At 42.8% G+C, this 25,217-nt stretch overlaps 1 protein-coding gene across 1 annotated transcript; it reads right to left on the bottom strand.

The window, feature by feature from the left end:
• Window positions 1-665: 665 nt before the first annotated feature.
• Window positions 666-2,902, bottom strand: LOC127044960 (uncharacterized). The gene is made up of 2 exons (XM_050940295.1): window positions 2,518-2,902; window positions 666-1,584 (listed from the first exon to the last, which is right to left on the bottom strand). Exons 1-2 carry the CDS (start codon window positions 2,693-2,695, stop codon window positions 1,070-1,072), a joined length of 693 nt encoding a protein of 230 aa, XP_050796252.1. The 5' UTR covers window positions 2,696-2,902; the 3' UTR covers window positions 666-1,069.
• Window positions 2,903-25,217: the final 22,315 nt, after the last annotated feature.

Genomic DNA, 25,217 nt, shown 5'->3' with positions numbered 1-25,217 from the left:
GGGGCTGCTGTGTTGCAAGTAGCCAAAGCAATCATGCAGCTGCTGCTGTGAAAGGTTGTAACTCTGGGAAATGTGCAGGTCATAGTGGATGGCTTTGCTGCAATGGGATTCCCTAACTGTGGGGGGGCGATAGATGGAACCCATATCCTTATCTTGGCACCGGAGCACCAGGGCACCCAGTACATAAACCGCAAGGAATATTTTTCAATGGTGCTGCAAGCACTGGTGGATCACAAGGGACATTTCACCAACATCCACGTGGGATGGCCAGGAAGGCTTCATGATGCTCGCGTCTTCAGAAGCACTGTTCTGTTTAAACGGCTGCAGCAAGGGACTTACTTCCTGGACCAGAAAATAACAGTTGGGGATATTGAAATGCCTGTAGTTATTCTGGGGGACCCAGCCTACCCCTTGATGCCATGGCTCATGAAGCCATACACAGGCAGCCTGGACAGTGGTCAGGAGCTGTTCAACTACAGGCTGAGCAAGTGCAGGATGGTGGTAGAATGTGCATTTGGCCGTTTAAAAGCCCGCTGGTGCACATTACTCACTTGCTCAGACCTCAGCCAAACCAATGTCCCCTTTGTTATTGCTGCTTGCTGTGTGCTCCATGATCTCTGTGAAAGTAAGGGGGAGAGCTTTATGGTGGGGTGGGAGGCTGAGGCAAATCACCTGGCCGCTGATTACTCACAGCCAGACACCAGGGCGATTAGAAGAGCTCACCAGGAAGTGGTGCGCATCAGAGAAGCCTTGAAAACGAGTTTCATCATGGGCCAGGGTACGGTGTGACTGCTGTGTTTGTTTCCCCTTCATGAACCTCCTCCCCTTTATTGACTCCTCCTGTAAGCAACCCACCCTCCCCCTTCGATTACAGCTTGCCTAAGGAAATAAAGTCACTATCGTTTAAAAAGCATGTATTCTTTATTAAAAGTCATTCCCTGTAAGAAACCCACCCTCCCCCTTCGTTTAAAAAGCATGTAATTATAAAAAGAGGAAGTTAATTAACAAGGTATCCCGGGAGTGGTTTGGGAGGAGGATAGGAGGGAAGGAAAAGGCCATTAAGCACATTTCAGTGTAATGACAGCCTTTTGGTTGGACTGTCCACAGGGGTGGAGTGGGCTGGTGCACAAAGCCTTCCCCCACGCGTTCTTACATATCTGGGTGAGGAAGACATGGAACATGGTGAGTACTGAGGGTGGTTAAATATGGGCTGCAGCAGCACTCTGTGACCCCATTGCTCCTCCTGAAGATCCACCAGACGTCGGAGGATGTCAGTTTGATCATGCAGCAGCTCCAGCATTGCATCCCGCCACCGCTGATCTTCCTGCCTACACCTCTCATCTCGAGCGTCTCTCCTATCCTCACGTTCGTCCCTCCTATCCTCACGTTGGTCCCTCCTATCCTCACGTTCACTGGCATCTTTCCTGTACTTTGCTACCATGTCCTTCCACTCCTTCAGATGAGCTCTTTCATTGCGGGTTACTTCCATGATTTCTGAGAACATTTCATCTCGCGTTCTCTTCTTCCTCCGCCTTATCTGAGCTAGCCTTCGGGATGAAGTAGGGAGGCTTGAAAAATGTGCAGCTGCATGAGGGGGGGGAAAATAGGGAGAGAAGAATTTTAAAAGATACATTTTACAGAACAATGGTTATACTCTTTCACAGTGAACAACACTATTCACCTTACATAGCACATGTGATTTCACTACAAGGTCGCATTTGGAAACTTTTAATATTGAGTGCCTGCGGCTCTGGTGTTACAGATCTCACAGATGCAGGTCCAGGCATCACAATTCAGCTTGCATGTGGTCATGATAAGGCACAGCTTCTCCAGCCTTCATAAACACAGTTCCCTTTGCTGCTTCTTTCCTGTTAACAAGAAGCAGCAGACGCCAACCCCTCCCCTCCCCAATCCAATTCTCTAGAATTGCTTTACCCCTCCCCCCACCGCATGGCTGGTATCATGGAAGATCACTGCTAATCACCCCCCTTTCTCCCCCCCCCCCGTGTGGCTGGTAGATGGGCAGATTCCTGCTGGCCAAACGCTAAAAAGCTCAGCGCTATCCTTCCTCACCTCCCCCATCTCTCTGTCCCTTACTTAAATTCCTGAATTTCAGCCAGGTTACCATGAACGATATCACTCTGCTGAGGATAACAGAGCGAGATAAAGAACGGATGTTTCTTGAATGCCAGCAAACACCGGGACCATACGCAGCTAGGCTTTGTCATGCAATGATACCCGATTACTTGCTACATGCATGGCGTGGTAAAGTGTCCTACCATGGTGGACGGAACAAGGCTGCCTTGCCCAGAAACCTTCTGCAAATGCTTTTGGAGTACCTTCAGGAGCGCTTCATGGAGATATTCCTGGAGGATTTCCGCTCCATTCCCAAACATATTAACAAACTTTTCCAGTAACTTTACTGGCTGCGAATGCATGCCAAGCCCTCATGGCAAATCAATCATTAAAAAACGCTTGCTTTTAAACCGTGTTTTATATTTACAAAGGTACACTCACCAGAGGTCGCTTCCATGGCTTCACTATCTGGGCTAGTGGCTTGGGAGGGCTGGGAGGGTAATTCCGTCTGGGTCACAAAAAGCTCCTGGCTGTTGGGGAGAATGGAGTGCTGTGTGCTCTCTGCAAGCTCTTCCTCCTCTTCCTCCTCATCTTCCCCCTCCGCTGAATCCTCATCCATGGTTGAGATTATAACCCCCACCTCGGAATCCACGGACAAGGGGGGGTAGTGGTGGCGCAGCCCCCTAAAACTGCATGCAGCTCAGCATAGAAGCGGCATGATTTTGGCCCTGACCCTGATCTTCCCTTTGCTGCTTTGGTTTTCTGGTAGGCTTGTCTGAGCTCCTTCACTTTCACTCTGCACTGCACTGAGTCCCTGCTGTGGCCTCTCTCCATCACGGTCTTGGAAATTTTTTCAAAAGTTTTTTCATTTCATCTTTTGGAACGCAGTTCTATTAGCACTGAATCCTCTCCCTATATAGCAATAAGATCCAGTACCTCCCGTGTGGTCCATGCTGGAGCTCTTTTTCTATTCTCAGGAGACTGCATTGTTACCTGTGCTGATGAGCTCTGCGTGGTCACTTGTGCTGCTGAGAGCTCCACGCTGGCCAAACAGGAAATGCAATTCAAAAGTTCGCGGAGCTTTTCCTGTATACCTGGCCAGTGCATTAGAGTTCAGATTCCTGTCCAGAGCGGCCAGTGGTGAACTGTGGGATACCGCCTGGAGGCCAATAACTTCAATTTGCGGCCACACTAATCCTAAATCGATATGTTAATATCGATTTTAGCGTTACTCCTCTCATTGGGGAGGAGTACAGAAATCGATTTAAAGAGCCCTTTAAATCAATATAAAGTGCATTGTAGCGTGGACGGGTACAGCGTTAAATTGATTTAACGCTGTTAAAATCAGTTTAACTGCGTAGTGTGGACCAGGCCTAAGCTTAATTACTAGCTTAGAATGATAGAGCTGCCACCACCCAAAAATATAGTGTTTTGGGTCACTTTCTGGTCCCCAAACCCTTCCCTGGGGACCCCAAGACCCAAAACCCCTTGGGTCTGACAACAAAGGGAAATAAACCATTCCCTCCTCCTTTCTTCCTCCCAGATTCTCCCCTCCCTGGGTAACACTGGGAGATCCCTGTGATTCAACTCCTTGAATCTTAAAACAGAGAGGAAATTGACCTTCCCCCCGTTCTCTCCCCCTCCCAGACTCTCCCTGAGAGAGAGACAGTGATCCTAACACAGAGAGAAATCAGGCTTTTCCTCTCCACTTCTCTCCTTTCTCCCACCAATTCCCTGGTGAGTGCAGACCCCCTCCCTCCCCTTGGGTCTTACCCAAGAAATAAAAAAAAAAAATCAATCAGGTTCTTAAAAAGAAAAGCTTTTAATAAAAGAAAGAAAAAAAAGTAAAAATTGTCTCTGTAAAATCAAGATGGAAAATGTTACAGGGTCTTTCAGCTTATAGACACTGGAGAGAATCCTCCCCCCAGCACAAATACAAGTTGCAGCAAACAGAGATACAATCCTTCCAGCAAAATACACATATGCAAATAAAGAAAACAATCAAAAGACTAAACCGCCTTTCTAACTGGTACTTACTGAATTGAACAGAAGAGGCTGTTTCAGAAAATTGGAGAGTCTGTATACATGTCTGGTCCCTCTCAGAACCCAGAGAGAACACAAACAAAAAAACCCAAAAAGCACAGACAAAGGCTTCCCTCCACCGAGATTTGAAAGTATTTTGTCTCCTGATTGGTCCTCTGGTCAGGTGTTCCAGGTTTACTGAGCTAGTTAACCCTTTACAGGTAAAAGAGACATTAACCTTTAACCATCTGTTTATGACACATGTTAAGAGTGGAAAAGAGGAATGTCCTACCAGTTGCAAGGAAAGACCAGATAGTGGCTTTACAGCTCCCAAAGGAGACTCCTGGAATCCTTCAGGGGAGGCCATTTACCAGCCCCCTGTTCCATGCTTACAAGGAGACAGCAGCTTTGGGTTATTGGCCAGATAAGACAGTTTGGCAAGTCCTAAGGCAAACAAATTAGGCAGTTGGTGCCTCTACCCCTTTCAGGGTTACAGAATTTGAGAAAGGACAAAAGGGACTTGGGGAGTGGGAGCCAAGAGCCCCATCCCCATCAATCCAAAGACTGTCAATCACAATGTGTGTCAGGGGGACTCCTACTTACGCAGATGGTGGAACCCTAAGGATTTTTCAGTGCCTGTCCTGTCCAGTAGAAGGCATCCATCAGCAGTCTGAGAGCTGTGACAGATGGTGGAGAACACAGGCATTAGATCACCCCTGACATAAAGGGAACTGGGGTGAGGTGCAGGGAAGAAGAAATCATTTATTCCCATGGACTGTCTAAGAAAGATGGATTTAGACAGGCTGCTGAAATGGCTGACAGAGCCAACAGCAACTAGCCATGCAGCAACAGCAACTAGCCATGCAGCAACAGCAGCTGCTACAACAATCAGCAATAACATTCACACATCCTCTCCAAACTCTCCTCTGTCTCTGTTCATGGTTCTCTAGTTTTTGCCTACCACATGACTTTTTATACCAGGTTTCCCTGCTAAGCTCAGCTCAGCATCACCTCTCACCACCAGGGAGTGACTAATTATTCATAGACTTCAAACAGCAGGGATGATCAAAGCTCCAGGAAGCAGAGCCTTGTGGCCCTTACCAAGACACCTACAAACAGGCCTGTCGCAGCTGCTTACTCAGGGGGACACAGCCCACCTGCTTACTCAGGGGACACAGCCCAACCACACTGCCTGTGCACAAAGAAATAACAAAGAGTCAAGCAACCCACATATGGGTCAAACACATCACTCTCCAAATCCCGCTACCTCCAAGCATAGAGTCCACAGCTACACCCTCCAGAACTCTCCTGTTAGCTGTCTTCCAGGGGGAACATAACAATTTTCATATATCTAAAAGGTTACTATAAAGAGGATGGTGACCCATTGTTCTTTATGTCTGTAGAGGCTAGAAGAAAAAGTAATTGGCTTAATTTCTGGCACAGGAGATGTAGGTTAGATATTAGGAAAAACTTTCTAACTGTAAGGATAGTTAAGCACTAGAACAGGTTATTGAGGGAAGCCAGTGGAATTCCCATCACTGGATGATTTTACGAATAGGTGAGACAAATAGCTGCCGGGGATGGTCTAGGTATACTTGGTCATACTTCAGCATGGGGCAGGGAGAGGTACTGGATGACCTCTTGAGCCTTAAAATTTTATGTGTAAAGTGGTAGTCTCAACACTGGAGAACCTCCTCACAGTGAGACATAGCATAGTGGTTTTCTCCCCATCTGGCACCCCATGTGGAGAGCTGCTCTAGTCCTCCAAAGATCTGCCCCTTCCTGTGACTCAGTCCTCTGTCCAGGTCGCTAAGTCCACGCATTCTGGGGTCACAGAAAGGCCAACAAAACAAAGTCCAAGACCTTGTATCAGGTCTTCGGCACCAAGTGTGGGAGCTCTCTTCTCAGGGCTTTCTGTCACTTTTGTCCCCTTCTCCACCCACATGCCACCACACTGCATTTGCCAGTGCAGTCAGCTCTACTCCCTGTGGTTGCTTAGCCTCTCCCCTGGCTTCCTGCCACCCTTCTCCACATAGGAGAGGATCCCAGGGACAACTCTCCTCCCTGGGCTTTCTGCTTGACCCTCCTGTTGCTCCTTTCTGTAGTCCCAGAAAGTGACAACAGACTGTCTCCTTGCATCCCCCTTTTGCTCTCAACTTCCTGTTTTATAGTCCTCCTCTGGTCCTTCCCCAGCTAGGCTTCATCCTCATTTAAGCCTGGCTCTTCCTCCTGGTGCAACCTGGTACATGAACTCCATTACCTTGAGATTCTTTATTTTTGCCTCCCTGCCATGCCCACTGCTCTTCTGAGCTGTCTTGTTTCTCAGGAGAATGTATGCTGCACCCCTTAAATGGGTATAGTAGTGTGCATGTGCCAAAGAACTGATTCACCGTTTCCCTTGGGGTGGGGTGGTGTGCCTAAATCTAGCTTAAGATGAGTACCAGTGGCTAAATAGTACATTTTCTGTAAATCATTTCCTTTCATCATGCATCACTTGTTTGGGAAGGCTAGCATGAGTCACTAAATTAGGAGAAATTTTGACATTCCAGACTTATGACAATGAAACTGTATAGTATTCCATTACATCCAGTGTATTTTATAAAGATCAGCCTCAGTTATCCAAATCATTCTCTTATCTGAAAGGATATAGAATGTGTTTTTTTAAAAAGAGGGATAGCTCAGTGGTTTGAGCATTTGCCTGCTTAAACCCAGGATTGTGAGTTCAATCCTTGAGGGGACTATTTAGGGATCTGGGGCAAAATCAGTACTTGGTCCTGCTAGTGAAGGCAGGGGGCTGGATTCTGTGACCTTTTGGGGTCCCTTCCAGTTCTATGAGATAGGTATATCTCCATTTATTTAAAAATGAACATCTACAATACTGCAGTATTTATAGACTCGTAAACTTTAAGGCCAGATGGGATCATCATGATCATCCAGTCTGACCTCCTCTACTTTGCAAGCCACAGAATCTCATCAACACCCTTCTCTAATAGGCCCATAAGCTGTGGCTGAGTTATTGAAGTCTCAAATCATGATTTAAAGACTTCAAGTTACAGAGACTCCACCATTTACTCTAGTTCAAACCAGCAAGTGACACATGCCCCATGCTGCAAAGGAAGGCAAAAAATCCCAGGGTTTCTAACAAATCTGACTTGAGGGAAAATTCCTTCCTGACCCCAAATATGGCAACGAGTTGAACCCTGAGCATGTTGGCAAGACCTACCAGCCAGACACCTGGGAAAGAATCCTGTGTAGTAACTTAGAGCCCTCCCCCATCTACTGTCCCATCTCTGGCCATGTGAGATATTTGCTACTAGCAGTTGCAGATGGACCACATACCATTGTAGACAATCTCATCATAACACCCCCTCTATAAACTTATCAAGCTCAGTCTTGAAACCAGTTAATTTTTTTGCCTTCACTGCTCCCCTTCAAAGACTGTTCTAGAGCTTCACTCCTCTGATGGTTAGAAACCTTTGCCTAATTTCAAGCCTCAATTTGTTGATGGCCAGTTTATATCCATTTATTCTTGTGTCAGCATTGGTGCTTAACTTAAATAACTCCTCTCCCTCCCTGGTATTTATCCCTTTGATGTATTTAGAGAGAGCAATCATATCTCCCCTCAGCTGCCTTTTGGTTAGGGCTAAACAAACCAAGCTCCTTGCGTCTCCTCTCTTAAGGTAGGTTTTCCATTCCTTGGATCATTCTACTAGCCCTTCTCTGCACCTGTTCCAGTTTGAATTCATTTTTCTTAAACATGGGAGATGAGAATTGCATACAGTATTCCAAATGAGGTCACACTAGTGCCTTGTATAATGGCCATAACACTTCAATATATCTAATAGAAATACCTTGCCTGATGCACCCTAGCATTGCATTAGCACTTTTCACAGATGCTTCACATTGGTGGGTCATAGTCACCCCGTAATCAACCATATATCCAGGTTTTTCTCCTTCTCTGTTGCTTCCAACTGATATGTCCCCAGCTTTTATAAAAAAATGATCATTGTTAGTTCCTAAATGCATGACCTAGCACTTTACACTATTAAATTTCATCCCATTTCTATTACTCCAGTTTTCAAGGTCCTCTAGATCTTCTTGTATGATACTCTGGTCCTCCTCTGTATTGGCAATACCTCCCAACTTTGTGTCATCCACAAATTTTGTTAGCACACTCTCACTGTTTGTGCCAAGGTCATGGATGAAAATGTTAAATAAGATCAATCCCAAAATCGATCCTTGAGGTACTCCTCTAGTAACCTCCCTCCAGCCTGACAGTTCACCTTTCAGTATGACCCATTGTAGTCTCCCATTTAATCAGTTCCTTATCCAACTTTTAATTTTCATATTAATCTCCATTTTCTCCAATTTAACTAATTATTTCCCATGTGGAACTGTATCAAATGGCTTATTGAAATCCAGGTAGATTAGAGCTAGAAAATTTTCTTTGTCAGACTTCTCAAAGAGATTAATCTGCCATGATATACCTTTTGTAAAACTATGTTGTATTTTATCCCAATTACCATTCACCTCTATAGCCTTAATTACTTTTTCTTTCAAAATATGTCCCAGACCTTGTATACAACTGAGCTCAGACTAACAGGCTTGTAGTTTCCCAGATCACTTTTTCCCTCCCGTTCTTAAAAATAGGTACTGTCTTAGCAAATCTCCAGTCACATTATGACTCCCGAGTTTACAGATGCATTACAAATCTTTGTTATTGGGCTTGCAATTTCATGTGCCAGTTCCTTTAATATTCTTGAATGGAGATTATCCAGGCTGCCCAATTTGGTCCCATTAAGTTATTTGAGTTTGATTTCCACATTGGATGTCTACTTCTATATCCTGTAAAAGCAGCAAAGAATCCTGTAGCACCTTATAGACTAACAGACGTTTTGGAGCATGAGCTTTCGTGGGTGAATACCCACTTCTTCAGATGCATGTGGTGGAAATATCCAGGGGCAGGTATATATATGCTAGCAAGCAAGCTAGAGATAATGAGGTCAGTTCAATCAGGGAGGATGAGGCCCTGTTCTAGTAGTTGAGGTGTGAAAACCAAGAGAGGAGAAACTGGTTCTGTAGTTGGCAAGCCATTCACAGTCTTTGTTCAATCCTGAGCTGATGGTGTCAAATTTGCAGATGAACTGAAGCTCAGCAGTTTCTCTTTGAAGTCTGGTCCTGAAGTTTTTTTGTTGCAGGATGGCCACCTTAAGGTCTGCTATAGTGTGACCAGGGAGGTTGAAGTGCTCTCCTACAGGTTTTTGTATATTGCCATTCCTAATGTCTGATTTGTGTCCATTTATCCTTTTCTGTAGAGACTGTCCAGTTTGGCCGATGTATATAGCAGAGGGGCATTGCTGGCATATGATGGCGTATATTACATTGGTGGATGTGCAGGTGAATGAACCAGTGATGGTGTGGCTGATCTGGTTAGGTCCTGTGATGGTGTCTCTGGTGTAGATATGTGGGCAGAGTTGGCATCGAGGTTTGTTGCATGGATTGGTTCCTGAGCTAGAGTTATTATGGTGCGGTGTGCAGTTGCTGGTGAGAATATGTTTCAGGTTGGCAGGTTGTCTGTGGGCAAGGACTGGCCTGCCACCGAAGGCCTGTGAAAGTGTGGGATCATTGTCCAGGATGGGTTGTAGATCCTTGATGATGCTTTGGAGGGGTTTTAGCTGGGGGCTGTATGTGATGGCCAGTGGAGTCCTGTTGGTTTCTTTCTTGGGTTTGTCTTGCAGTAGGAGGCTTCTGGGTACACGTCTGGCTCTGTTGATCTGTTTCCTTATTTCCTCGTGCGGGTATTGTAGTTTTGAGAATGCTTGGTGGAGATTTTGTAGGTGTTGGTCTCTGTCTGAGGGGTTAGAGCAGATGCGGTTGTACCTCAGTGCTTGGCTGTAGACAATGGATCGTGTGATGTGTCTGTGATGGAAGCGACCACCAGCACCACCAGCTATCTCCGTGACACCACTGATTTCCTGAGGAAACTACAATGCATTGGTCACCTCCCAGAAAACACCATCCTAGCCACCATGGATGTAGAGGCTCTCCACACAAACATCCCACACACAGATGGAATACAAGCTGTCAGGAACACTATCCCTGATGATGCCACAGCACAACTGGCTGCTGAGCTCTGTGCCTTTATACTTACACATAACTATTTCAAATTTGATGACAATATATATCTCCAGATCAGTGGCACTGCTATGGGCACCCGCATGGCCCCACAATATGCCAATATCTTTATGGCCGACCTGGAACAACGCTTCCTCAGCTCTCGTCCACTCACGCCCCTTCTCTACTTACGCTACATTGATGACATCTTCATCATCTGGAGCCATGGGAAGGAGACTCTGGAAAAATTCCACCATGATTTCAACAGCTTCCACCCCACTACCAACCTCAGCCTGGACCAATCTACACGGGAGGTCCACTTTCTTGACACCACGGTGCAAATAAGTGATGGTCACATTAACACCACCCTATATCGAAAACCTACCGACTGCTATGCCTACCTTCATGCCTCCAGCTTCCATCCCGGACACATCACACGATCCATTGTCTACAGCCAAGCACTGAGGTACAACAGAATCTGCTCTAACCCCTCAGACAGAGACCAACACCTACAAAATCTCCACCAAGCATTCTCAAAACTACAATACCCGCATGAGGAAATAAGGAAACAGATCAACAGAGCCAGACGTGTACCCAGAAGCCTCCTACTGCAAGACAAACCCAAGAAAGAAACCAACAGGACTCCACTGGCCATCACATACAGCCCCCAGCTAAAACCCCTCCAACGCATCATCAAGGATCTACAACCCATCCTGGACAATGATCCCACACTTTCACAGGCCTTCGGTGGCAGGCCAGTCCTTGCCCACAGACAACCTGCCAACTTGAAACATATTCCCACCAGTAACTGCACACCGCATCATAATAACTCTAGCTCAGGAACCAATCCATGCAACAAAACTCGATGCCAACTCTGCCCACATATCTACACCAGCGACACCATCACAGGACCTAACCAGATCAGCCACACCATCACTGGTTCATTCACCTGCACATCCACCAATGTAATATACGCCATTATATGCCAGCAATCTCCCTCTGCTATGTACATCGGCCAAACTGGACAGTCTCTACAGAAAAGGATAAATGGACACAAATCAGACATTAGGAATGGCAATATACAAAAACCTGTAGGAGAGCACTTCAACCTCCCTGGCCACACTATAGCAGACCTTAAGGTGGCCATCCTGCAGCAAAAAAACTTCAGGACCAGACTTCAAAGAGAAACTGCTGAGCTTCAGTTCATCTGCAAATTTGACACCATCAGCTCAGGATTGAACGAAGACTGTGAATGGCTTGCCAACTACAGAACCAGTTTCTTCTCTCTTGGTTTTCACACCTCAACTACTAGAACAGGGCCTCATCCTCCCTGATTGAACTGACCTCATTATCTCTAGCTTGCTTGCTAGCATATATATACCTGCCCCTGGATATTTCCACCACATGCATCTGAAGAAGTGGGTATTCACCCACGAAAGCTCATGCTCCAAAACGTCTGTTAGTCTATAAGGTGCCACAGGATTCTTTGCTGCTTTTACAGATCCAGACTAACACGGCTACCCCTCTGATTCTATATCCTGATTTCCATTAGCCAGCCTGCTGTTACTCCTAAGATCCTCATTACCCTTATTAAAAACTGAGGCACAACATTTGTTTAGATGTTGGGCCATTCCTAGATTATCTTTAATATCCACCCCATCCTAGTGCTTAGTGGTACCACTTCTTTCCTTGTTTTCTTTTCATTTATAGGGCTATAGAACCTTTTTCTTTTGGTTTTAATTTCCTTTTGAAGGTCCAATGCTACTTGGCAGTTCTCACTTTATCCCTACATCTTCTGATCTCCAAGATGCACCTTTCCTTGCACCCATCTTCCATTCCATCTTCCATTCCTTGTAGGTTTTCTACTCTCTCTTCAAAGCCTGCCTGAGATGCTTTCTCATGTAGTTTGGTCTGCAACCCTTCTCTAAGATATTTTCCCCCTTGCCTTGGATGCAGGCTTCAGATAGCTTCTGCAACTTTGACTGAAAGTAATTCCAAACCACCTCCACATTCAGATCCTTGAGTTCTTCAGTCCTGTCCACTTCCCTAATTAATTTCTTTAAACTAACCCCTTTGAAATCAAGGACTTTAGTTGCAGATCTATTTTTGTTTATCCTTCCATTTACTTTAAACTGTATTAGCTCATGATCACTCGAACCAAGGCTGTCCTCTACAACCATTTCTTCTATGAAGTACTTGCTACTTATCAGTACTAAATCTAAAATGGCATCACCTCTTGTTTGTTTGACTATTTAGTGAAGAAATCTGTCAGCTATCAAATCCCAGGAATATCTGGGCCCTATCATTAGTAGCATTTGCTCTCTGATTTGTATCTGGTAAATTAAAAAGTCCTCCATAATCACACAATTCTGAGTAGTATTTATTTAATTAAAAACATTAAAGAGGTCTCTATCCATATCCAAATCAGATCTTGGGGGTCTGTAGCAGACCCCAAACACTGTCCCAGTGTGGTGGGGTCTCTATTATCTTTCTTCCCCAAGGTGATTTTCACCCAAACAGACCAGTGTACCTCATCATTAATATACAGTGTTACTCCCACCACCTTTACCTTTTTTCTGTCTTTTCTGAACAGCACATAACCTTCAATACCTATACTCCAGTCATGACTACTAATCTACCACGTTTGTTATCCCTATGATATCTGGTTTCACTTCCTGTGCCAGTAGTTCTAGTTCCTTCATTTTGCTACCCAGGCTTCTTGCATTGGTGTACAAACATCTTGGTTGTTTCTGTTTGGCTTCACCCAGATTCCTTCCCCAATTAGGTACAGTCATTCTACTGCCTGTATCACCTACCTGACTGTTAGCTACATTAGTATTGTTACTATCTTTCCTCTTAATGTCTATTTGCATACCCTCTGTTGTTCCTTTCCCCATTGCTGTATTCTCTCTTACTTGATTTTCCTCCCAACCAATACTTGAATCAGGCATGGAGATTACATGAGCATCTCCCAATCATCTCCCCCAGATTCCTAGTTTAAAGCTCTTTTAATCAATTGTGCCAACTTCCATCCCAGAAGTATATTTCCCTCCTTATTTAGTGGAGTCCATCCCACGAGAATAGTTCTTTGTTCATGAAGGCCACCTATTGGTCGAACATCCCAAACCCCTCCTTATAGCACCACTGCCTAACCCACCTGTTGGTCGTCATAATTTTGTTTTACTTTCGCACTTTCCACTTCTTCCGTGCACTCCCACCTTCTGTTACTGCCTGCTGTGCCCCTTCTTCATTTTCCAACTCAGCAAACCTGTTCCTGAGCTCTGTTTCTCCTTCATTGGCCCGTCTTTTCCTCTGCCTGGTTCTCCTAGTCACATGCTTCCACTGGCCACTTTCCTCATCCAGCCACCTACCCTTACAGTTCTCCAGTATAGCTTGCATCTGTGAGCCTTGAGTTTTCCCTTCAATCTCTTCCAACCTTCCCTCCATCATCTGCTCGAATCCCCTTTAAAACTCAACCATAGTTTCTACCTGCATCTCCAAGCCTCTGATCTTCTCTTTCATCAGCTTTTAACAGGCAGCACTTCATACAAATGAAGCACTTTTCCAATACTTGTTCCAGGATAACACACAAGCCAGAGCTTCCGCTGCTGGTCATCTTCATTCTCTCCTCCATTCCTTGGGTCACTACCACAGCTGTCTCTGTAGCTGTCATAGCCTTTCCACCTAAACTCCTGTTAAGGAGAAAAAATGAGAACACACCCACACCCCAAAACCAGAACACCACACCTCCCCCTTCCACAAGCTCCCACTCAGACTCCCCCATTTCCAGCTCTGTTTGCTGGCTCCTGTGCCCCCGGCTGGCTCCTAGTTGCCTTTATAGGCCCCCTAATTGGAAAAGCCCATCTCTAATCAGGGTTCTGCTCTGAGGCTCTGCCTCTCTTACAGCACACTGCCTCCAACCAGCCCTGACAACTAAAAAAGCCCCAAACATCATGCCCAGCAAGCAAGCAAGGAAACACTCAAGAACTTATGCACTGTTCCTAGAAACAGTGGCTTGCCCCCTCCCTTCTCCTCCAACAGACCTCCACTCAAACTCCCATTTCCAGCTCTGTTTCCTGCTTCCTGTGTCGCTGCAGGAGATTTTCTAAAGCCCACGAGAATTTGGCATGTAATTGCCATTTGTACTTTAGAAAGTCTTCCCCTTTTCACTCTTACTGGGAAATTTGTATATTCTACCTACTCTATACAGAAAACAATGCAGATAGTCCAGTATATTAAACCACATACATAAGAAACATCCAGTTTTTAGTAGCACCTACAATGTGCAAAAATGACTTTTACAGCTGTGATGTCAAGTGGCTACATTACGGGGCTGCAATGACATAGCCTTTTTAAAGCAGAAGATAAGACAGCACTGCATTGTAACATGACAATAGGAATCTCACTCTTTAATGACATGTTGCTACTTGACTCTTCTCATCCACCTACCCTCTGTGGAGAGGACACATTAAGGTCCCAATTCACAAAGCACTTAAGCACATGCTGAACTGTAATCACATGCCTAAATCCCATCAATTTCAATGGGACTAGCTCAGACACTTATGCTTCAGCAGATACTTAAGTGCCTTGCTGAACAGGGATGGACTTAAGTACATGTTTAAAGTTAATCATGTGCTTAAGCACTTTGTTGAATTGTGATTTAGGGCCACAGCCACTACCGCAGCAACTCCATGGCCTGGAGGCAAGATTCCTTATTGCAGTATCCACTTGCCATAGCATTCACTGCCCAAGCCAACTACTTTGGCTAAGGATTTGGGTGAAGAAGTTGGTTTCAAAATCAAGAAAGGCAACAGAGTCTGTATAATTCTTGAGCACTTTGCATACGTTCCCCAAAATTACTTGCATATCACACACCTACTTTCTGGCTGTGGTAAGACAATTCTGACCTGGCAGATAGTGGCAATCAGCAGTAAAAAAGCAGTTGTCTGATATGTCCATCTTTTAATTGTCATAACTCCAACAGATCACAAAGGGCTGATGACCTTCTTACGTTGTGGGCGAACAGTTTCCTGCATGATGTGTTCCCACAGGGTATTCAAAAGAAGGGAAAAGAAACCTGGTCATCCCATATATTATTTATCTATGGTTTTGATTCTATTCCTGACAAGAAGCATCTCTAATCTTTTGATTTCAGAGTGCTGACCTGGGCAAAGAAAGCATGAATTCCCTTCACATTTCATGAAATGTGGGAGCAAAGTGATAACTGCCAAACAATTTTTAATTGATATGGGATTGTCTGAAATCCATGCTGTGAGCTGGAACGCAAATGTTTTCATTCAGAACTTTACATTGGCAAAGCGGGAGCATGTAGGGGATACACAGCACAAACTGTATGTCCATTCCTCTCCCTAGTGGCTCCAGAGTTCAAGAGGGTGTTGAGGATAATTTTTCCACCTAAGGGGTGGAATAACTTTTGCATCTCATATGGCTTTAATTTCAGCCGGTGTTAGGACAATAGAATCTAAAGTACTGTAGGGGTGATTTGGCTAGAAACACTCTTGTAATGGCCAAAACACTGCCCTTTTGGAGATCAGTTTGCCCCAATGGGGATGTAGTATGCAGCTGATGCAAAACATTATTTGAAGTATGGAAACATCCAGTCCTTTTGCACTGCTGCCAAAATAAGCCTTCATTTCTGCCACTGAGATGAGATCCACCCTGTAGAACTGTTGCAAGGATTTAGCCCAAAATGTGGGACAAGTTTAAGTAGGTCAAGTTTTGCTCTCAGGGACACCAGTAGAGTCAACGGGGTTGAACAGGTGCAACTCAGAGGAGAATTTAATCCAGTGTTTCAAAGCCAGCATTTTTCAGTTTCTTTTTAACTCTCAGGGACCCAGCTTGCAGGGTGATGTGTCTCTTCTATGAAGTGCTGAGTGACTCCCATTAGATTCAGTGGGAGCTGATGTGCTCAGCACTTCATAGAATCCTCACTTAGGATCTGGCAGAATCAGGGTCAAGGAGAGCCACATTTTAAAAAGAGCTCATGGCCTGGTTTTTCAAGTGCTTAGAATCCAGAATAGGCACCAGATTTTCAAAAATTTTCAGCACCCTGCAGCACTTGTTGGGTTACTTGTGGCTAGATTTTCAAATGAGCTCAATACCCACCATGCTGAATGCTTTTTGAAAATCTGATCGCTTATTTAGGTGCCTGAATAAGAGCTGAGCTCCTTTGAAAGTGTGGCCCTAAACATACTGTGCTGTCAGAGTTATCCTGTCATAAGGCTTCTTTATGGGTTTTCCCTAGCCAACTGGTTGCCAATTATCAGCTTAAAAAAACTATTGATCATCTAAGGGAGCAAGAGTATCAAATTAGTTACTTCACTTGACATGTGAAGTGGACTGTGTCTTCCAACCAAGGACATAAACACTACCTCACCCACTAATTTTAGTACTGACTAAAATAAAGCCACATGATCTTTCTTTTGACAATATGCTGGCAATGTAACATGTCCCCAGCACTTTTATTCACACACACACAAAAAAAATATGAAGAAATGGTGATAGTTATTGTCAAGCAATGACTGGAAAATGCTTTCAGAACAGTTGTTTAAAGCTATTGCCCTCCATTATATAACACAGACAATGTTCAAACTGTCCCGCCTATTGTATGTGTTAAACTATAGATTTCTTGAGCTTGATTCAATGCCCACTGAAGTCAATGAATATGTTCCTATTGATTTCAATGGGTTTCAGATCAGACTCTGTGTATGTGTTTGACAATTGATAGTATTGCTGTAAACAGCTGATATAACTGCAATTATTCAATAATAACTATATAATTCAATAATCCTATATATTGCCCCAGGGACAGATGTATTACTTAAAATGATAATATCCAGCTTTGGGAATTATTTCACGATTAAAGTTTTCTCTCTCCAAAGGACAACAATTTCCAGCTGTTTAAAACTATTTATCTTATTATTCTTATAAGCCAGCTTTTTTTCTTTTAAATACACTAGAGTGATTTTCCAGCCAAAAGAACAAAAAAAAACCAACAAAACAAAAAAACAAAAACCCAAACAAACCCAAGTTAGTTACAAGATGTTGTTTCAACCAATCAGAATTGAGAATAAAATACAGAAATATCATGAATATAAAATAAATAATGACACTTGGCACTTTTATAGCACCTATCATTTAGGAATCTTGATGTATTTTAAAAACATGAGTTAATATATCCTCAAAATATCTCATTTATGCCCCCATTTTCCAAAGGAAAACTGAGGTACATGTAAAATTTAGGTGGCTTTCCAGGCAAGACTGCCATACAGCCAGGAATCAAATCTGTAATGATTTTATCCTGCGTGATGCTAACTAACTTCCAATCAAAGTCAGTAGAGTTGCTTGGTATGTTGCATAGATCAGGCTTCTAGACAATAATTCATACTATGTTTGTCTCCATTATAGCTAAAAACAGCTGTATGTGTATAACACTCGAAATTAAAACAATTAGGAGAAGCAGCTATTTATGTGCAGCAATCCAAAGTCTGAAGCCAAGCATGAGAAACTGTAATGAATCAATGTACTGCAAAACAGCAGACATGAAATTACAAAGTTAACAGACACAAATGTGAAAAGGAACTCTTCTGAGCTTATCAGCTCCAAAACCAGACTTCTACCACTTGAACTAAAGGAGACCTCTTGCAATTAATTGTTAGATCTCATATCCTCTCTGTGGGATAGCCACTAGAGAGCAACATCACTTATCAATAAATGGAAAACTAGTGCACTAAGAGGTATAGGACAGAATCTTCTCTAAGAGGCACAACAAATAACTTGAAGTTCAGGAAGGAGGAATTTACACATGCCAGATTCATGGACTGAAGCAGTGTAACTTGGAGAGCCATGGGGGCCTAAGTAACAGCATCCCCCCCACCCCAGGGGATGCTGCATTGCCTCTTCCTGTCCATCTCCTGCTGCATGCTCAGAGGGCTTTTACAATTATCTTCCACAGTGCCTACACCAGGGGAATTTTCTCCTAGCTGGAACCAGGACTCTTATAGCCCTCTTTATGCCACTCCATCCCTTTTGCTCAGCATAAAGGGGCCAGAGCAGCAGTGAAGACCTCACCCTAAATACATACTTACCTCCCCACCAAGTTAGACAAAGCTAATCCTGAGTTTCTAAGTTCACCAGGCTTCTAGTCTCAGCTCCTTGTGTATCTTTCTGTGAAATATTCACAGGAGTTCAAATCTAGTGTTGATGACCACAGATCCATGGTCTATAGAACATAGTTTCAGTCCATAGATTCTTTACTGGTGGCATCTAAACATAGGATGTGTAATCCTGTGAAGCTAGGATATGGTAGCTGAGCTTTGTCTAACTAGGGGAAGTATCCAGTTTACTAACTTTGTATGTATGAGAGATTCAGTGATGTCACCCGCTATGTATGGTTACCACCTGGCCAGTATTTGACCAGCCTGGCCAGGGCTTTTTATGGATTTTCCAGTTGCCAGAAAAATAATCCGTTTTTTTTTATGTGAGTTGAAAGATTTGCGTCAGCGTCAACACAATACACTGAGATATCTAATGTTAACAATTTCTGTGTCCAGCTAAAGATGCAGAAGTAGCCTTCCCATTTCCGCAGTTAAAGCGATAACAGATCAAAATTGTTGAAAATACAGCAGCTGTCTGCCCACCAACATGCAAGTGTGCCATGTTTGTATGCGAGAGAGGATTTGAGTCATGTTAGAGTAAGGAGACATGCAATGCGTATTAAATAATGGAAAATATGGGTGATGGTGCAAGTGATCCTACTACCTCTGGGGGGAAAAAGCTTGTGTCAGAAGCTGCACATTTAATGACAGCTGACTAAGGGAAACTGACTACCTCTCTCTAGAGATACTATAAGTAGCTGTTAAGTGAGGAAGTGGGGCTGGGAAAAGGGCTGTTGTGGAGTTGCTTTGTGTTGAGGGTTCGGGAAGGTTGCAGCAAGTTTGCCTTGTTGGGGGCAAAGGGAGTTGCTGGGTTTTTTGCATTTCAAAGGTGGTAAACCTACCTCTATGGCTAGGATGCAAAGGATAAGAGATCTGCTGCTACTATTAATGACTACCTGGATTCTTATAATTTGAATTAAAGAAAGTCTTGTGTGTTTTAGTGCTCAAGACCCCAGCTCCACTTTCCATATATGCCTGTGCCTGCGTTTGATTCATAAAATAATCGTGGCTTCTGTCTGCAGCACATAGATTTTCCTGTGCATTTCTAGTCAGTCATATACTAGAGAGAGATTTTACCCACTGCTGCATATTATCTCTGAGGGTACCTGTATATATCAGTTATGCATACTAACGTCTCAGATGTCTCCAGCCTCCACTGAAAATGAGAAATATGGTGCCCCAGCCTGTACAAGAAAGCCACTGAACTTATAGATTCAAAATATGTCTGAGGAAAACAAGAAGATATTCAAGAGCTTTACAGAATTTATAGACTGTAAAATCAAATGAATCTGGACACTTTCCGTGGGGAGCTGATATGAGACAGATGATATGATTGCTTATTGAAAAGGAACAACTAGCTTGGATCTTCATCCCCAATACAATAATCAGTTTACAATGATTTTTTTGGCTAGAGATACAATTATACTTGAAATGAGGTAATAAAACTTGATTAGTTATTTTACAGTACACTGGTAGGTTCAAAGAGATTTAATTTCTAATTACAAAATACCAGAGTTTATAAGCAAGTATGGTGGAGGTGATTACTTAATCAAACACAAATTAACATATGTACCAGAAACAACCAGCGGTTGAATATTTTTGCAGGTAATACTTGAGCTGGAATCCTCTGCCTATTTTTTTTCCTCTTTCTTTCTCTCTCATGTCACTCCATTAAGAGGATTGATTTATGCCAACAGGTTCAAATTTTAATTATCTGCTGGTTAACGCAGTGGAAATAAACCCTGCCTTGACCAGTTTGCAATATGTGAAAAATCAAAAGTTTGCTTTTGGCTCTTTCAGTTTTGGACACTGAACAAAAACTCTATTTTTCCCCTCATAACGAACTACCTTGAATTTTTTTTCAGCAATAAGGAATGAAAAATGAAAGAAATGGGATATACTTTATAAAACTATTTTCCACAGGCATGCCTTGTATGACAGACTGTGCCCCTGGAACACCTTGGCTCAAATCTGGAAGCTGTGGGTGTGGTGACATTTCCTGGCACAAGGAAGGATTTCAGGAAAGCACTGGCTCTGCCTCCTCCACCCAGGCAGGTTCCTGACCCCTACTTACAAGTGACAGAACCTTGTGTGTTGTGTATAAATTGTACAGGATCCTTCAGGCAAAACCACTCACACTATTTTTATTGTGGGACCATTATCCTTAAAATATAAATGTATGCATAGCATGCTTGAGGGTGTCCAGATTTGAATTATAGGCTGCCTTGTGAGCAGTTGTGGCATCTGGTTTGAAGATAACTTTTTTTCTCCCCTTATTTTAAATTTAGTTTTTCAAGACAGAGCTTATTACTGAAAATATTCTGATGGGTTCATGGTAATGCTGACTTCGGAAAGAAGATTAAAAATAAAAAGAATTGGGATGATCAGTTTAACATCCACTTTACAGATTCTTTTTGCTGAAACCTATTTGTGAATGTGAGAGTGAAGAAGAACTTACTGCTCTTCCGAGCTGCTAGATTGATAGCCTTGGAGAATAAAGTCCTGTCTCCACTGACCAGGTGGAGAGCATGGACAGTGCCATTCTCCCCATCAGTGTGCCTAACCCCTACCCTAAAGGGACCCAACCTAGAGATGAGAAGCCCTTGGACACTGTGGTGAGGACCACATAAGTACCTAGATAAGTTAGTTCTGTCTCCATTCTCAGTCCTTAGGCTTTCCAGGGAGATTGCCAGCAAGAGTGCAAAGTCAGTAACATTTGTAATAACGATAAACACAGCCTTTACGATAGTGATATGATTTTTGTGATGTGGCAATTGTGCACTAGGAACTGGAGTGGGACCAGGAATTCTCTTTAGATCATGGATTTTTTTTCCCCCTGGAGTGAGAAAGTACAGCAACACATTTAACTGAACTGGTCAGCAGCGGGTAATAAAATATCAGACCTGACTAGTAAGTGCTCAGATAATCCACTGAGTTTGTAGAAAAAGACCTACATTTTCCTAAGTATTTTGGTTAATCTTTGATTCAAAAGTAATTTTTAATTTAATTACAGGTACTTATAAACACTGCAACTTTTTTTGGTCTTGACCTTGCTAAACTTATCCATGTTTTTGTCACCTCAAGACTAAATTGTTTAACCATCACCCTTCATAATTTTAAGATAACTGTAAGAGATAGTTAAGCATGTCATCACTCAAAACAGGGATATATGAGTCTGCTCAGGAATTCAAACTATGTTGGCAGGGACGTGTGTGTGTGTGTGTGTGTGTGTGTGTGTGTGTGTGTGTGTGTGTGTGTGTGTGTGTGTGTGTGTGTGTGTGTGTGTGTGAGAGAGAGAGAGAGAGAGAGAGAGAGAGAGAGAGAGAGAGGCAGCCAGAAAGTCAAGCAGACAGTAAAAGACGTGCTGGTAATGTGGTCCTGAGAGAAAGATTTTTAGCATAGAGCACTGGCTGGCAAGGTAGGCTTAGAACAATGAGCAGAGGAATTGATTCCTATTGCTTGATTCCTACTGTGTTCTGGGAAACTGGACTCGATGTATAATCTCTGTAAATAAAACAAAACTGCATAAAATACCTGCCTCTGTCAACAATTTCTCCTCCTTACTGGAACAACTCACAACAGAATTTGATTAACTGCTTGGGTCAAAAGGAGTAACACCACTATCATGCAGACTACACCCTGTAACTGTTTGAAAGTTGAAACTAGAACACAGCTGCCTGCCTTCTGATGTGGTGCTTAACATAGACAGCACATTATGAAAGTGCTCTGTCATCTGCACTGGCTGCCCATTAGACTTAAGGTGGGGTTTGCAGGGTTAGTGGCCTTTCCACAATAAGAATGACACTCCCAACACTGACACCCCTCCTTCTACCCAAGTAACACCTACCAACCAAAAAGAAAAAAAGGGAAAATAATAATAATTTAAAATATTAACCAAACCACTACCCCAAGCACAGTAGTGAAAAGGGAGCAGAGTCAGAGACTCCAGGAAGTCCACTAGAGATTTCACTGTTGCTATTGATTTCACATTGAGGACACTGATACTAGGAGGATGGGCACCAGGATAAAATTCTGAGAGATAAGAGATAAGATAGAGTTTATTTAAGCAGCCCTAAATGGTTTGGCACCTGTTTATGTTAGATGGTCTATCATTTGCAGTATTGTAACTGTGTTGGTCCCAGGATAAGAGACACTCTGATTTCCTTCTCCAGACCCGAAGAGCTCTGTGTAGCTTGAAAGCTTGTACCTTTTATCAGCAAAAGTTGGTCCAATAAAAGACATTACCTCATCTATTCTCTTTCACTCTGTTTACCTTAAATACAGTCTCTCTGGGTGTGCTACTGCTACTTTTGCAATTAGCACTGACACCTGAGCAAGCAGTCCCCTGGTTTAAAAGAGAATGGACCTGCTGCTTGGGCACTTTCACTCCCACCTTGTTTTAACACACCCAGGTTCTGGCAGACCAGTGTCTAGGAATTCTGCAAAGGACATCATTTGTCTCAAGCATTTGGGAAAGGTTGAGAGCTAGAGGTTGGTCACAGGTGGGATCATTATCATGGTGGATAAACACAATAGAGTTTGGAAAGTTGCCTAAAGCAATGGACAGATGCTTTAAAAAAACACCTTGAAATTGTCTATCAATGTAGCCACACATACACCTCCAGAAGCCCCAATCCAATAGTGCACTTAAGCATGTGCTTTATTTTAAGCATGCAAGTAGTTCTATTAATTTCAGTGGAACCACACACCTGCTTAAATTTAAACATGCTTAAATGCTTTGGGTGGGATTTTCAAAGGGGCCTAAGGGAGCTAGGTTCCTAAATCCCATAAAAAAACCCAATGGAAATTGAGCACCTAACTCCTGTAACTCCCTTTGAAAATCCCAGCCTTGCTGGACTGGGGCCTACGATGCAGTGTTTAATTATGTGACCATATACTATTACACATGCAGGATCCCTTCCTTCTGCAGTGTTCAGTCTGGATGCTATTAAGTGAATGAGACAAGTGTGAAATATTTATTTGCAACAACATATTAGAACAGAAGGGTAAACCGGCACATGGTACTTTCAGCATTAACTTGTTGGTATCCTATCTGTTCAGTGAGCGGATCACGGTCCCATTCAGTGCACACTATCTAATTTACACCTTACTTACATTTACTGCTTTTCTCATTACCCTATTTTATTATATACAACATTCACTCAACATTTGTTTGTTGTTAGAAATTATTTGACATATTTATATAAGCCATTTATTTCAGCCTTATTGCTATCAAATTATTCACAATGAATTACAAAGCACTGATTGCTATTTGTATTGTGTGAATGGCTATCTAAGTCACATGGTATTATTTCTGTCCCCCATTGATTGACTGACTCCTACAGAAAGCTGTGTGAATAACAGATTTTGCAGTACAGTGCTAATTTCAAAGATAATACTCATAAAAATTGTTTTGGGTCACACCAAAAACAAGTTCTGGAGGAATCAGAAAGTTAACACTTTAATTTTCAGTGGAACAGAACATTTCATTTGACTCAAAACAAAATATTTAATTTCTATGCTGAGTATTTAATGGTTTTGAATTTTTAAAAACAAAATTAAAGGAAATTTCAGAACAAAATGAACTAAAAAAAAATCAAAACAACATAAAAAACATTTAGAATTTTCAGAGGTGGGGAGGGGACATGAACAATTTGGTAAAACTGACAGAAATTTGCAAATCATTTATTTGCTGCCAAGAATGCATTTTTTTGGATGAAACAAGTTTTGGATGAAAACTGCCCAGCTCTACTCCTAAATTTATACAGATTTTGCAAGATGTGCACATGAACACCTTTGGTGTGTATATTCCTATAAATACATATTCACGTAGATATTGGAGAGACTTTCTTTCTGCTAACTTTCTTCTGAAAGAGACATATATCCCACAAATGTTTGTGAAAGGCAAGTGAAAAGGGGGTCAACATTGATCGTTACATCAAATGCCTAGTTTTTTATTTGTATGGATGTTCATGAAGATTATTTGCAGTATCTGCCCAGTGCTGCTTAACATTCCAAACTTCAATATGAATAATCCTTTCAAAATGAAGAGACTTTGGGACTCATAATGGAGAGAAGTGACTGAGCTTTGGGTTCTGCTCTAGCTATATTAGTTCCTGCATAAAGAATAAAGTGTAACCGGAAGGTGAAGTGTAACATGTATTTGTTGTGCTCTGACCACTTCTCTCTCTCTTTCAGTCTCTCTTTGTTTTCTAAAACCAGGATAGAGGAAAGAAGAGCTCATCTCTGGGTCTCATTATCTCATTTACATCACCCTCTGTTTTTAAGTTTATATGAACAGAAATAAAATAATGAAACTAGAATAAAAACTTTTGTGTTAAAATATATTTTGAAGCTGAGGGATATGGTATAATTATGCTATTTAATTAGGCTGAAATTATAAAAATGCCTAAAAATTACTGAAGCAAAAAAAATTGTGTCATTTACATACTATAACATTTTTTCCTAATAATGGATTTATGTGATTTTTATTTTGTTGAGTGATTCCTCCTCCCTCGTGCCATGTTTGGAATAGGATAGCCCTTTCCTGTCTTGCCCCGCAGGGTACCATCTACCCTGCAAAAAGAGCCTCAGAGCCTGTGCCAGTGAGTCTCAGAACCCAGGTCTACAGACTCAGACTCATGATATGTCATTAAAAATAACCATGTGGACATTCCCACTTGGGCTCTGAAACAAAAACACAAATGGCATTAAAAGTTTGTGGAAACGGGATCCCCAATCCTGCAAACAACTCTGTGTGGGCAGATCCCTGTGTCCATATGGCACCACTGACTTCATTAGAGCAGCTTGCAGAATGGGGCCTTAGTC

Source organism: Gopherus flavomarginatus, chromosome 2 (genome assembly GCF_025201925.1).
Source record: "Gopherus flavomarginatus isolate rGopFla2 chromosome 2, rGopFla2.mat.asm, whole genome shotgun sequence".
NCBI lineage: Eukaryota > Metazoa > Chordata > Testudines > Testudinidae > Gopherus > Gopherus flavomarginatus.
The sequence above is the reverse complement of the archived record's forward strand: the minus strand, read 5'-3'. Positions and strand labels throughout refer to the sequence as shown.

What these genes read in the sequence shown, in the direction of transcription:
- LOC127044960 (XM_050940295.1), bottom strand. Translation starts at nt 2,695, where the DNA reads ATGGATGAGGATTCAGCGGAGGGGGAAGATGAGGAGGAAGAGGAGGAA. An exon ending in AGCCATGGAAGCGACCTCTG is followed by an intron (nt 1,585 to 2,517) that starts GTGAGTGTACCT and finishes CCCCTCATGCAG; the next exon opens with CTGCACATTTTTCAAGCCTC.